Here is a 13,552-nt window from a genome sequence, read left to right as displayed (position 1 = left end):
ACTCACTCATTATTAACCCACAAAGCCAATCAAAATGGAAAACTTCAGTAACATCAATTATAAAACAAGTTGAAATGTGCTCACTTACAGTGTGACACAGTGGGGTGTGTTCCCTTTCCTCTGTTCGCAGATTGAGACATGTTTGTGTGGGGATTTTGGCTTAAATGACTATAGGGTTTGTTTGTTTGTTTGTGTGTGTGTGTATGTGTCGTGGGGTTGGGGGGCTATGAGTGTGTATGTATTTGATAGAGATGTGTATTAAGGGATGTGAATAAGAGTGCATGATGGCAGTGTGTGTAGGTAGGAAGTGCATATATATGTGACTGTGGTATGTAGGCTTCTCTTTCCCCATCCTCCTACATTCATTTCCTGTCCGTTCTACCCTTTTGCATTCTTTTGCTTCCCTGCAATACCAATGGTTCATCTAGCCCAGAATCCTATTTCCAACAGTGGCCAATCCAGGTCACAAATACCGGACAGAAACCTAAATAGCAGCAACAATTCTTTGCTACCAATTCTATGCTACCGATTCCAAGGCAGGCAGTGGCTTCCTCTTTGACTGTCTCAATAACAGACTATGGACTTTTTCTCCAGGAACTTGTCTAAACTTTTTGTAAACCCAGCTATGCTAACTGCTGTTACCACATCCTCTGGCAACAAGTTCCAGAACCTAACTATTCGTTGGGTGAAAAAATATTTCTTCCTATTTGTTTTAACTTTATTGAATGTCCCCTAGTCTTTGTAATTTTTGAAAGAGTAAAAAAATCAATTCATTTTTACCCATTCTACACCACTCAGGATTTTATAGACCTCCATCATATCCCTACATCTCTTGCCAAAATTCTGGTTCCTATGTTATTTACCAACTGTACTCATTTGAGAATCAAACCATTGTAGCTTCTACAACAGGTTCAGAGTTTAAAAAGTTTACACCTGTAGCGGGCTTTCAATTGCTCTCTTTCCCTCCTCAGTAGTTATTGCATTTTACTTTATGCTTTTATAACTCTTTAATTAGCCTCTGATGTAATCATTTCTCTTCCAAGTAAGACTGCTTCTGAACTTCAAGCAATTTTAAGTCCTCCCTCCCCCCAAAAAAGGTGGGAACTATAGCCATTTTTCAGAATGGTTCTGAATGATGAAAAAATGTACAAGAATGTATTCCATATCATTTTCTACTTTCTAACTTGTATATCTTTAATTATGGTAAAAAGTCTAGCTGGTCAGTGTGGGAAACCAAAGTCTTTCCATCTAACTTTAGCTCAAACCACTTCCTGACTTGAAGGGAGAAAAGAAGAAATTTGTGGTTGAAACCAGAATTGCAGCAGGATCATCTCTAGAAACACTTTCTACATTTACCACAACCACATCAGGTCCTGTTATTTCCTCAGTCCCAACCACAACAACACAAGCTACCACCGCTACAACTAGAACCACAAGTTCCAAGCCATTCAGAAGGAACAGTATTGTATCGCCTAAACTCTTTGATCTATCCTGTGATGAAATAATCTGCCCTGCTGACAGCTTGTGTGTCCATGATTATGATCGTGGTGGTTCTCGATGCCTTTGTAACTTGGCCAAAGGAGGAGAGACTTGCACAGAAGGTAAGATTTCTTATATCCTGACATGCATGACCTAGTTCTGCTTTTAGGCAAGATATTCCTAGTCTAATATAATCTACGAGGGGGTGCTGAAAAGTTCTCAGCTCAACCAACTTCCTAAATTCTAAGTGTTATTTTGCCACTGTAGCTGAAAAGAGTGTTATTTTGCTAAGTGCCAATTTGCAGAAACGAATTTCTATGTTTTGACATTGTTTCAGATCATTGATTTAACCATTTCTGTATCATTCTATTCTTAGTTGGATTGAGAACTTTTCAGCACCCCCTCAGATTGATGCCCCTGTATGAGACTCTGGTGAGACCTCATTTAGAATATTGTGTGCAATTCTGGAGACCACACCTTCAAAAAGATATAAACAGGATGGAGTCAGTCCAGAGGAAGGCTGCTAAAATAATCGGTGGTCTACGTCTTTAGGTGTACAGGGACAGACTCAAAGATCTCAATATGTATACTTCAGAGAAAAGGAGGGAGAGGGGAGATAGAGACATTTAAATTCCTATGTGGCATAAATACGCATAAGGCTTGTCTCTTTCATTGAAAGGAAACTCCAGTGTTAGAGAGCATGGGATGAAGTTAAGAAGTGATAGGCTCAGGAGCAATCTAAAGAAATACTTTTTTTTTTTTTTTTTTTTACAAAAAATATGGTAGATGCGTGGAATAGTCTCCTGGTAGAAATAGTGAAGACAAAGACTGCATCTGAATTCGAGAAAGCATGGGAAAGCATGTAGGATCTCTTAGGGATAATTAGTAGATGTTGCAGATGGGCAGACTGGATGGGCCATTTGGCCTTTATCTGCCATTATATTTCTGTGTTTCTATGTTTTTCTGTTGCATAATATTGAGCCTATATCTGGGTGCTTAAAAGAAAATAAGAATAGCCTTGCTGGGTCAGACCAGTGATCTTTCTAGTCCAGTATCCTATTTCCAACAGTGGACAATCTAGCTCACAAATATCTGGCAGAATCCTAAACAGTAGTAACATTCCATACACTGACAAGTGGTGGCTTTCCTCTTGCTTTTCTCAATAGCAAACTATGGACTTTTCCTCCAGGAACTTGTCCAAATTCTTGGTAAACTCAGATATGCTAATCACTGTTATCCAAGGACAAGTATGCATCATATTCTCACATGTGGGGTGATGTCATCCACACAATTCATTTTCCTTTTTTTTTTTTTTTTGCCAGTACTGAATGGAGTGCTTTAGACCTTGGTCTAGTAGCCTCCTTCTCCTCTCTGAGGAACCTCATGTTGTTGACTTTTTTCTTGGGGTTGAAGCAGTGTTGAGGATGGCCAACTCCGACCCTGAGGCCCTACTCCAGGGCTGTCAACTTCAATGTCTAGCTCTACCTCAGCTACTTCAGTGCTGCTGCCATCGGGGGAACTGTGTAAGAAAACTATGAAGCACAATTACCGTATTTTCACGCATATAACGCACGCGTTATACACGATTTTACAAACCGAGTATAACCATGCGCGTTATTAACCATGCGCGTTATATGCGTGAGTGCGTTGTACAAATTTTTTTTTACATAGTACCCTCCCTCCCCGACGTCCGATTCATCACCCCTAAGGACTGCTCGCACCCCCACCCCGAAGGACCGCTCGCACCCCCCCAGCTCCTCCCCCGCATGGTAAGCCTGACTCTGGGAAGCATAGGCCCTCAGAACAGTGCGAAAATGACATTCACGTAATTCAGCACTATGTACCAAGCCCGCAGTGCGTCTCAGGGCAGTTAACAAAAATTTGTCCCCCAAGTCCCTACCCAAGTCCCGCTGCCAGGCCTCCAGAATGCCAGGGAAAACCCTCGGCTGGCAAAGAGCCAGGATCCGGCCATGTAAAACAGAGATAGAGATCCTGGAATCAGGATCTGCAGTCAAAAAAATAATGAGCCGGGTCCCAAAATCCCCTTGCAAAGAAGTCCCCTGGAGGGAAGCCACGTAGTGACTGAGTTGACAATAAGCAAAAGGAAGTCCAATCTCAGGAACCCCCCTCCCCACTAATTCAGCACAAGGTAAGAGAGACACATCATCCCGCAGAACATGCCGCAACTGTTCCACCCCTCGAGCCCTCCAACGACCAAACACGGAAGGTCCAACCCCCGGAGGGAAAGCTAAATTCCCCACCAATGGGAGAAGTGCACTAGTATGAGAGTCCTGATTCCACAACCGAAGGATTTGATGCCACACTGTCCACAAGGGCCGAAACAAGATACTACGCCTACAGAGGCGCGGCAGTTTAGACAACGGGGCATGGAGGAGATACAAGAGATGAAGAGGATAGAAGTGATCCCGCTCCAGAGAAAGATCCGTATAAAAAGAGGTACCCAACACCCAATCACTAATATGACGAAGCAAACAGGCCTGGTTATAAACCCTGATGTCGGGCACCCCCAAACCACCCCCGTAGGCAGGCCCCACCAACAGGCACCATTTCAATTTAGGTCTGCGTCCACCCCAACAAAACCGGATCAATAGGGAGGTGAGGGAACGAATATCCCTCTGCAACAAAGAAAGGGGAAGAGTCTGAAGAACGTAAAGCCATCTCGGGAAGACAACCATACGAAATAAATGAATTCGTCCCAACAAAGACAGCGGCAACGCCTGCCATTTGGCTAGCAACAGTTTAGTATCCGCAAGGAGTTTATCTAAGTTAAGACGATACAGTTGGGCCACATCCATAGTCAGCATGATCCCCAGATATCTAAAAGAGGAGTCAGCCCAGCGCAACGGGAAACTATTCCCCCAAAACCGCCGAAGATGAACCGAGGAAGCCAGTGTCTCGGATTTCGCAAAATTCAAGACGAAGCCAGAGAAATCTCCATATTCCCGAAGGCTCTCCAACAATACGGGCAAGGAACGCTGCAGGTCCGTTAAAAAGACCAGTAGGTCATCCGCAAACGCCACCAGTTTAAAATGGGAATCTCCCAAGACCAATCCCCGAATATCCGCATTTACCTGAAGCTCCCGAAGTAGAGGGTCTAAAGAAAGCACAAACAGGAGCGGCGACAAGGGGCAGCCCTGGCGAGTCCTTCGGCAAATAGGAAACAAACCAGAGCAAGTCCCATTAACCAAAATCCTCGCCTCTGGATCACTATACAGCGCCTGGATTGCACCAAAAAAGAAGGGGCCCAAACCGTACGTCCTCAGCACCGCAAAAAGGTAACCCCACCGCACCTTATCGAACGCCTTCTCGGCATCAAAACTAATGAGCATGGCGGGGCTACCGTCCTGTCCCACCCGTTCCAATGCTAACAAGATGCGCCGGATATTCTTAGCCACCGGCCTATCCCGCACAAACCCCACCTGAGAGTCAGAGATCAGCGATGGCAAAACACGCGCCAGGCGGGTAGCCAAAAGTTTAGCCAAAAGCTTCGCCTCATAGTTCAACAATGATATAGGACGGTACGATTCAGGCAAAAGAGGGTCCTTACCAGGCTTTGGGAGAACTATGATAGACGCTAGGTTTACGTAGCGAGGGAGAAAGCCCTTAGCAACACTCAGATTATAAACCTCAGCCAACACTGGCGCTACGTCCGTCACCAACAACTTATAGAACTCACTCCGAAACCCATCCGGGCCCGGCGCCTTTCCCAACGGACTGACCCCAATCGCCCCTTCCACCTCCTCTGCGGTAATGGGAAGATCCAATACGGCAGCATCCCGCTGAGATAAACAAGGCAAATCGAGGCTGTCAAGATAAAGTTGCCCATCCAAAAGCTCAGGGCCGGGATCTGTATACACCTCAGCAAAAAACTCCCGCAATAGTTCACATATCTCCTCCGGCCGATGATGCAGCACCCCAGAAGAGCCCCGAAGAGCCGATATGCTCTCAGGTCCGCCCCTCGGATGCGCCAGGCGGGCCAACAATCGACTACTCTTGTTCGCAAACCGAAACAAATGAAACTTAAAGTACTCCCTCGTCCGCAGAGCCCGGAGATGCAACAATTCATTCAGTTCCTGCTGGACCTCCAAAAGCTGCGCTCGAAGCAGGAATGAGGGCGCCCTGCCGTACTGGCGTCTCAACACAGTCGCCTTCCGCTCTAAAGCCAGAATCCGCCTATGCTTCAGCATCGACTCCCTGGCCACATAAGAAATGACATCCCCCCGTAAAACAGCCTTAGCCGTCTCCCAGTAGAGAATGGGATCATCACGATGCTGATGATTATTAAATTGAAAATCACGCCAGCGCTGTATCAAAAACTCGTGAAAACGGGTATCCCTATACAGGTAACAGGGAAACCGCCAGGACCCTCTATTGTTCGGAGAGTCTCCCCAAGTCCACCGAAATCCCACCCAAGCATGGTCAGATATTTCAATGGGGCCCATATCAACCCCCAGTACCCGGGGAAGCAGTGCGCGAGAAATGAGGATAAAATCAATTCGGGAAAACGTCCCGTGCGCCCTGGACAAGTGGGAGTAATCCCTCTCCAACGGGTGTAGCACCCGCCACACATCAAGCAACCCCAAGGTGGATTCCAAAAGTTGACCACCCGTATAAAGTTTGGAGGTCTCTCTACCCAACGAAGCAGAGCGATCCAACTTTGGATCCGGTACCTCATTAAAGTCCCCGCCCACCAGCATCGGAACATCTCCAAACTGCAAGAGTTGATTGCAAAGCCCCCTAAAAAACCTGGCCGAAGGATTATTAGGAGCGTAGACATTGCAGAGCAAAAGGGGCCAATTATCAAGTAACACTAAGGCAACGATGTAACGCCCACTAGGGACGCGGAGCACTTTCTGGGTTTGTAGGCGAAGACCCTTACGGATCAAAATAATAACACCTCCCTTTCCCCCAACGGCAGGCACCTCCAAATAGGAACCCACCCACCAGGTACAGAGCTTGGCATGTTCCACTGAGGATAAACGGGTCTCCTGTAAAAAAGCAATAGAGGTTTTAGAACAATTCAAACGCTGCAATATTTTGGAGCGCTTAATAGGGGAGTGGATCCCCCCAACATTCCAAGAAGTTAAAGTGTATTCCAGAGCAATCCACTCAATAGACAAGTAACACAAGAAGAAAGAACCAGTATAGTGCCAGAGAAGCGTCCCAGCCACCGCTCCCCCGGCTTCTCGCCACCTCTTGCCCCAAGAATCAAGCCATACCCCTGCCACCCAGTCAATCCCCTAGCACAGAACCCCCCAACCCACCCACCCCAAAATTCCACAGAAAACTCCACCACAGAATCCCTGAAACCCTGCAAGACCCACCCCCACCCCCCAACTCCCCCCCTCCCCACCCCACTATCCCCCTCCACAACCAACCCTCACCCAATCTACACCCAAGACACCCCAAATAGGGCATCACTTCCAGGAAACCAGGTACACCTTCCCACGGGAATAATGACCAGTACCCCCCGACCCACAAACCCCAAAACACAGAGAATAGTAAAAGACATCCTCCATCAGCCAAACCCCCCAAGACACTCAGCCCACCCCTCCCCTCCCCGAACACCACAGCCACAACACCTACCCTCAAGCCCACTCACCAATCCAAATTCCCAATGCTCAAATAACCGGACAGAGCAGGAACAGACCCAAACTAACAGAAGACAACCAGGTCAACCCCCCTCCATCCTCACACACACCAACCAGGCAGTCCCTCAAGAAAACACAGAGACCCAACACAGGGGAAGAAGAGAGACACCCCCCGTCCGAACTCAAACCACAGACCAGTCCCCAGAAACGGGTCTCCTCAGTCCACAGCAGCTCCCTGCGGTGGTTCTTCAGGCATCATCTCCGTCACAAAACGCTGTGTGGCCTCCAAGGTGTCGAAATGATGAGCTCTACCCAGATGAGTCAACCTCAGGCGAGCCGGGTATTGCAGAGAAAAAGCAATGTGGCGCTGGATGAGACGGGTGCAAAGAGGTGAAAACCTGCGCCGTGCCTGAGAGACCTCCGCCGAGTAGTCCTGGAAGCAAAGAATTGGCTTGTTGTCATACAAGAGCTTCTTGCCCTGCCGCAACGCTCGCAGGACCTCCATCTTATGATGATAATTCAGGATACGGCAGATGACCACTCGAGGTCTGTCAGCATTCTCTCTCCGCTGCCCCAATCGATGCGCCCTCTCCACTCGCAAGGGGCCCGAGGAAGATGATAAAGACAAAGACTCAGGCAACCAGCGTTCCAATAGCGCCCCCAGCTCCACGTCCCGCACCGATTCAGGCAGGCCAACAAACCGAAGGTTATTACGGCGGGACCTGTTCTCCAGGTCATCCACCTTGGCACGTAACGCAGCCATAGAAACATAGAAATATAGAAATTGACGGCAGAAAAGGGCCATAGCCCATCGAGTCTGCCCATACCAATGACCCACTCTCTGATTCTTACTCTCCTAGAGATCCCACATGAATATCCCATTTTCTCTTGAAATCTAACACGCTGCTGGCCTCAATCACCCGCTGAGGCAGCTCGTTCCAATGATCTACCACCCTTTCAGTGAAGAAGTACTTCGTAGCATCACCCTGAAATTTCCCTCCCCTGATTTTCAGCGAGTGTCCTCTGGTTACCGAGGGCCCTGTAAGCCAACGCTGTAGTGTGGGCGGACAGCTCCTGGGCAAGCTGTTGGACGTGGTCCTCAGCAGCACTCACCCGCTGCTGAGTCTCCTTGACCTCTGATGTGAGGGAGGCAAAGCGCTGGTCCAACGTGTCCAGTTTATCAAGAATACGCTGCAGTTTGTCCCCCAGAGAGCTCTCCAGGGCAGCCTGAACCTCTACCGTAACTGCGGTAACCCAGGATGAGTGAGGAGCCTCCGGCGACGGGGGCGCCACGGGATCCGCCATCTTGGCCTCTGGCAGCTTACTCCGCTCCTGATCCTTCCGGACCGCCTTAGTTGCCATGGCGACCCTATCCTAGGCTCCCAGATCTTGCCATGCCACCAAGAAGCCTCCCAGCACAGAGAGAAGACCGAGCCCAAAAGCAGACTTGCAGGGGAAAAGCCCCGCTGCGTGCCGGTGGGTAGAGTCGCAGCCACACGCGTTCTGCAGTGCCACGTGTCCGCCGGGAGCCCCGGGACCGAAACTGCAGGGCTGCTATGTGTATCAGGTCTGAGTCGCGCCGCGCCTCCAGCAAACTCCCCAGCACAGGGAGAATACCGCACCCGAATCCGGCCTGCAGGAGAAGAGCCGAGCCTCGTTCCGGTGGGCAAAGTCGCAGCCGCTCTCTATCTGCGGTGCCACGTGGCCTCCGGGCGTCCCGCGACCGAAACTGCTGGGCTGCGATGTGAATGAGATTCGAGTCTCGCTGCGTCTCCAGCACACTCCTCAGTGCCGCGGGCAACCCGAACCAGAGGGAGGAAAGCAGTTTAGTTGCCGCACCGCGGTCAGGTGTAGCGGAGCTGTAGCAACACGCTGTCTACAGCGCCATGTTTCCGCCAGAAGTAAGGAGATTTAAATTCAAAGGAGCAGCATGCGCGGTATACGCGTGTACGCGCTATATAAAAATTTGTTTACATATATTTAGGTTTCCCGCGCGCTATACCCGTGTGCGATTTTTACACGGGTGCACGGTGTATGCGTGAAATTACGGTACTGTTCCCCCTCCAATGCTGCTGCTGCAACACAAGCATTTCTCCAGCAAAGAAGCAACGACCGGTTGCCTCTGCATAGGTGCATTCTGTGCCAACTACCACACAAGTGTCAGTGCCAGTTCCAGTATCTGTGCAGCAATGAGTGCAATTTGTATCACCTACTACACAACAAGCACAGCAACAAGCACATTCTATGCCACCAACCGCACAGGCTCTCTACTTCCAGCAACAGGCATCATATGTACCGACTACCATACAGGTCCCTGCTCTTCAAGATCATCTGAATATGCTGCTGTGCTAAATCCTATCAACATGCTCCTAGCCTCGACTAGAACTGAGCATGTGTGCCCAGAGAGCGGGGCAGACAGGCAGGAGAGAGTTGGGTAGGAAGAGGAGGCAGGCGAGCAGGAGAGAGTTGGGCAGAGAGGAGTCAAGAGAAAGTGAAAAAGAGTTAGAGAAAGTAGCAGAAAGTGAGGGGCAGCGGCAAGAGGTAGCACCACCCACCTCTCTGACATCATCTACAACAGATCCGGAGCTTCCCCCTTAAAAGGGGAGGGGCCAACGGCGAGTCATCCAGTGTGCCCAGAGAGCGGGGCAGACAGGCAGGAGAGAGAATCGGGCAGAGAGAAGAGGAGTCAAGAGAAAGTGAAAAAGAGAGGAACTGCCAAGAAGCACCTACAGATACACCTACAGTGAGTGAGGACCACATGGAGGACAATCACAAGAAAGGAATAGATGACACAGCAGCAGGACCTGGAAACAGCGGAGGGAACCCACAGGAAGATGAGTCCAGTGCAAGCCAACGCTGGGATGAGGAAAGATGGAAGTGCACCGAGGACACAGACCTGCAGCTAGAGAGATGGACGTACACCGAGGACACAGCCCTTCAGCTAGAGAGACAAGAGAAGATAGAGAAGACAGCAATCGTTGTGGGGGACTCCATCATCTGACAAGTCGACAGGCACATAACGGGAGGAAGAAAGGATCAGCTGGTGACCTGTGTACCAGGAGCCAAGGTGGAGGATATAGTGAGCATCAACAGGATCATTGACAATGCGGAAGGGGTAGATACGGCAGTGGTGATCCACGTTGGGACAAATGACATGAGCAACAGGAACTACAGCAGGGAAATACTGAAATACCGGTTCCAGATGCTAGGAAGGAAGCTGAAGATCAGAACACCGAAGGTAGCAGTCTCGGAGATCTTGCCGGTACCCAGGGCCAATTCGAAGAGGCAGACAGAACTGCAAGCAGTCAACGCATGGATGAGATGCTAGTGTGAGGAAGAAGGATTCCACTTCGTGCATAACTGGACAACGTTCTGGGGGAAGAGCAAGCTATACACCTCAGCAGAGATGGAACGAGGCTACTTGCAAGCAACATCAAGCGAGAAATTGAGAAGTTTTTAAACTAAGAAGAAGGGGAAAGCCGACAGTCAACCAAAAGTCGGTTCGGGAAACAGTATTCCCAGAGGATACCATGCAAGAAGATTGCAGGGAAGACTCACCGGATCATAGGCAAGATAAAAATCCCAACGGATCGAAAGGGACAGAAGCGAGGGAGACAGAAGGAGGAAGGAAGTGCAAGAAAGTAACAGGCCTCAAACTTAAGTGTATGTACACAAACACAAGGAGCCTAAGGAATAAAATGGGAGAATTGGAAGCTATAGCACAAAAAGATAACCTAGACATCATCAGCATCACGGAAACATGGTGGAACGAGGACAACGTCTGGGACACTGTGCTACCCGGATACAAGCTATACTGCAGAGACAGAATAGGACAGAAAGGTGGGGGTATTGCCCTATACATAAAAGAGGGAATGAGTCTACCAGAGAGAACACGCTGGAAATGAACAATAAGGTAGAGTCTGTATGGGCCAAAATACTGGGAACAAATGGAATGGATACAAAGATCGGCATCTACTACCGACCTCCAGAGCAGTCCGACAAGATTAAACAGACGGACAAGATTAAACACAAATGCAAGGGGGGCAACACAGTTATCATGGGCGACTTCAATTATCCGGGGATAGATTGGAACCTAGGCAACTCTAGCTGCAGTAGAGAGACCAAGTTCCTGGATGCTGTAGGTAACTTCTTCCTGGAACAACTTGTCAAGGAAAATACGAGAGGAAATGCAATTCTGGACTTAATTCTAAATGGACTATGAGGACCGGCACAAAGTATAGAAGTAGAAGGGATGCGGAGAAACAGTAATCACAACTGAACCACTTCAACCCAGACACAGAAACAAAAAATCGATCCAGAATGACTGCCATGGCACTGAACTTCCAAAAAGGGAACTACAAAGGGATGAGAGTCATGGCGAGGAAGAAGATTAGGAAAAGGATAAGCACTGTAACTACGCTAGAGCAAGCATGGTCCTTTTTAAGGACACAATCACTGAGGCGCAAAATCTATATATACCCCATATCAACAAGGGTTCCAAGAGGAAAAAGAACAAAGAACAGGCGTGGCTCACCGTAGCAGTGAAGGAAGCGATCAGAGACAAGAAAACTTCATTTAAGGAATGGAAAAGGACAAAAACGGATGAAAACTGGAAAAAGCACAAACAACATCAAAGCAAGTGCCATAAGACGGTAAGAGGGGCCAAAAAGAGACTACGAGTTAAAAATAGCCAAGGAGGCAAAATCTTTAAGCCATTCTATCGTTATGTCAAGGAGAAACGACCCGCGATGGAAGCGGTGGTGCCGTTAGATGACCATGGAATAAAGGGAGTACTAAAGGAGGACAAAGCCATCGCCGACAAACTGAACACGTTTTTTATGTCTGTATTTACCAAAGAGGATATATCCAATATACCAGAAGCCAACAGGCTATACATAGGAAATGAAGATGGGAAACTGACAGGGTCGACGGTAAGTCTAGAAGAGATATGCAGACAGATTAATAGGCTTAAAAATTATAAATCCCCGGGACTGGACGGCATCCACCTGAGGGTAATCAAGGAACTGAAAGGGGTTATAGCTGAACTGCTTCAACTAATAGCCAATCTGTTGATCAAATCAGGAAAGATTCTGGAAGACTGGAAAGTGGCGAATGTTATGCCGCTCTTCAAGAAAGGTTCGAGGGGAGATCTGGGAAACTACAGACCAGTAAGTCTGACTTTGGTACCAGGAAAGGTGGTAGAGGTGCTGATAAAGGACCGCATCATCGATCACCTTGACGGACACAAACTGATGAGGATCAGCCAGCACGGCTTCTGCAAAGGAAGATCTTGCTTGACAAACTTACTGCACTTCTTTGAGGGAGTAAAAAGGCAGAGAGACAAGGGTGACCCAGTTGACATCGTATATCTAGATTTCAGAAGGCATTCGACAAGGTCCCGCATGAACATCTACTTTGAAAAATTCCGAGCCATGGAATTGAGGGTGATATACTCACGTGGATTAAAAACTGGTTGGTGGATAGGAAACAGAGAGTGGGGGTAAATGAACAATACTCAGACTGGAAAAGCGTCACGAGTGGAGTGCCACAGGGTTCGGTGCTGGGGCCTGTGCTCTTCAACATATTTATAAATGACCTAGAAATTGGCACGATGAGTGAAGTGATTAAATTTGTGAACAATAAAAAGTTATTCAGAATAGTGAGGACACAGAAGGATTGTGAAGACTTACAATGAGACATAAACACACTTGAGGAATAGGTTGCTAAATAGCAAATGAGGTTCAACATGGATAAGGTGATGCATGTCGGAAACAAAAATTATATACACGAATACAGGATGTCCGTTGCTATACTCATAGAAAGCCCCCAGGAAAGAGACTTGGGAGTTCTTGTAGATAAGTCAATGAAACCATCCGCGCAATGTGCGGCGGCGGCGAAAAGGGCAAACAGAATGGTAGGAATGATTAAGAGGAGGATCGCAAACAGATCTGAGAAGGTTATCATACCGCTGTACTAGGCCATGGTACGCCCCGCACCTGGAATACTGCGTCCAACACTTGTCGCTGTACATGAAAAAGGACATAGTACTACTCGAAAGGGTCCAAAGAAGAGCGACAAAAATGGTTAAGGGACTGGAGGAGTTGCCATACAATGAGAGTCTAGAGAAAGTAGGTCTCTTCTCCCTTGAAAAGAGGAGACTGAGAGGGGACATGATCGAAACATTCAAGATATTGAAGGGAATTGACTTAGTAGAGAAAGAGAGATTGTTCACCCTCTCCGAGATGAAGAGAATGAGAGGGCACTCGCTAAAGTTAAAAGGGGATAGATTCCGTACAAACATAAGGAAGTTTTTCTTCACCCAGAGAGTGGTAGAAATCTGGAACGCTCTTCCAGAGGCTGTTATAGGGGAAAGCACCCTTCAGGGATTCAAGAAAAGGTTAGATAAGTTCCTGCTGGACCAGAACATAAGTAGGTAAGGCTAGACTCAAATAGGGCACTGC

At 48.1% G+C, this 13,552-nt stretch overlaps 1 protein-coding gene across 3 annotated transcripts in view; it reads left to right on the top strand.

Annotated features, from left to right (window-relative positions):
• The window catches only part of EGFLAM (EGF like, fibronectin type III and laminin G domains), a 207,886-nt gene that overhangs the window by 93,425 nt on the left and 100,909 nt on the right, over window positions 1-13,552 (top strand). For 2 of the 3 annotated variants that reach the window (XM_033932615.1, XM_033932635.1), the window contains exon 9: window positions 1,259-1,601. In XM_033932615.1, coding sequence (XP_033788506.1) covers window positions 1,259-1,601 — 343 coding nt within the window. The remainder of the gene's footprint in view (window positions 1-1,258; window positions 1,602-13,552) is intronic. The other variant, XM_033932625.1, reaches the window with a different exon arrangement.

The sequence above is a fragment of the Geotrypetes seraphini genome, chromosome 1 (genome assembly GCF_902459505.1).
Source record: "Geotrypetes seraphini chromosome 1, aGeoSer1.1, whole genome shotgun sequence".
NCBI lineage: Eukaryota > Metazoa > Chordata > Amphibia > Gymnophiona > Dermophiidae > Geotrypetes > Geotrypetes seraphini.
This window is presented reverse-complemented; position numbering and strand designations above follow the sequence as displayed.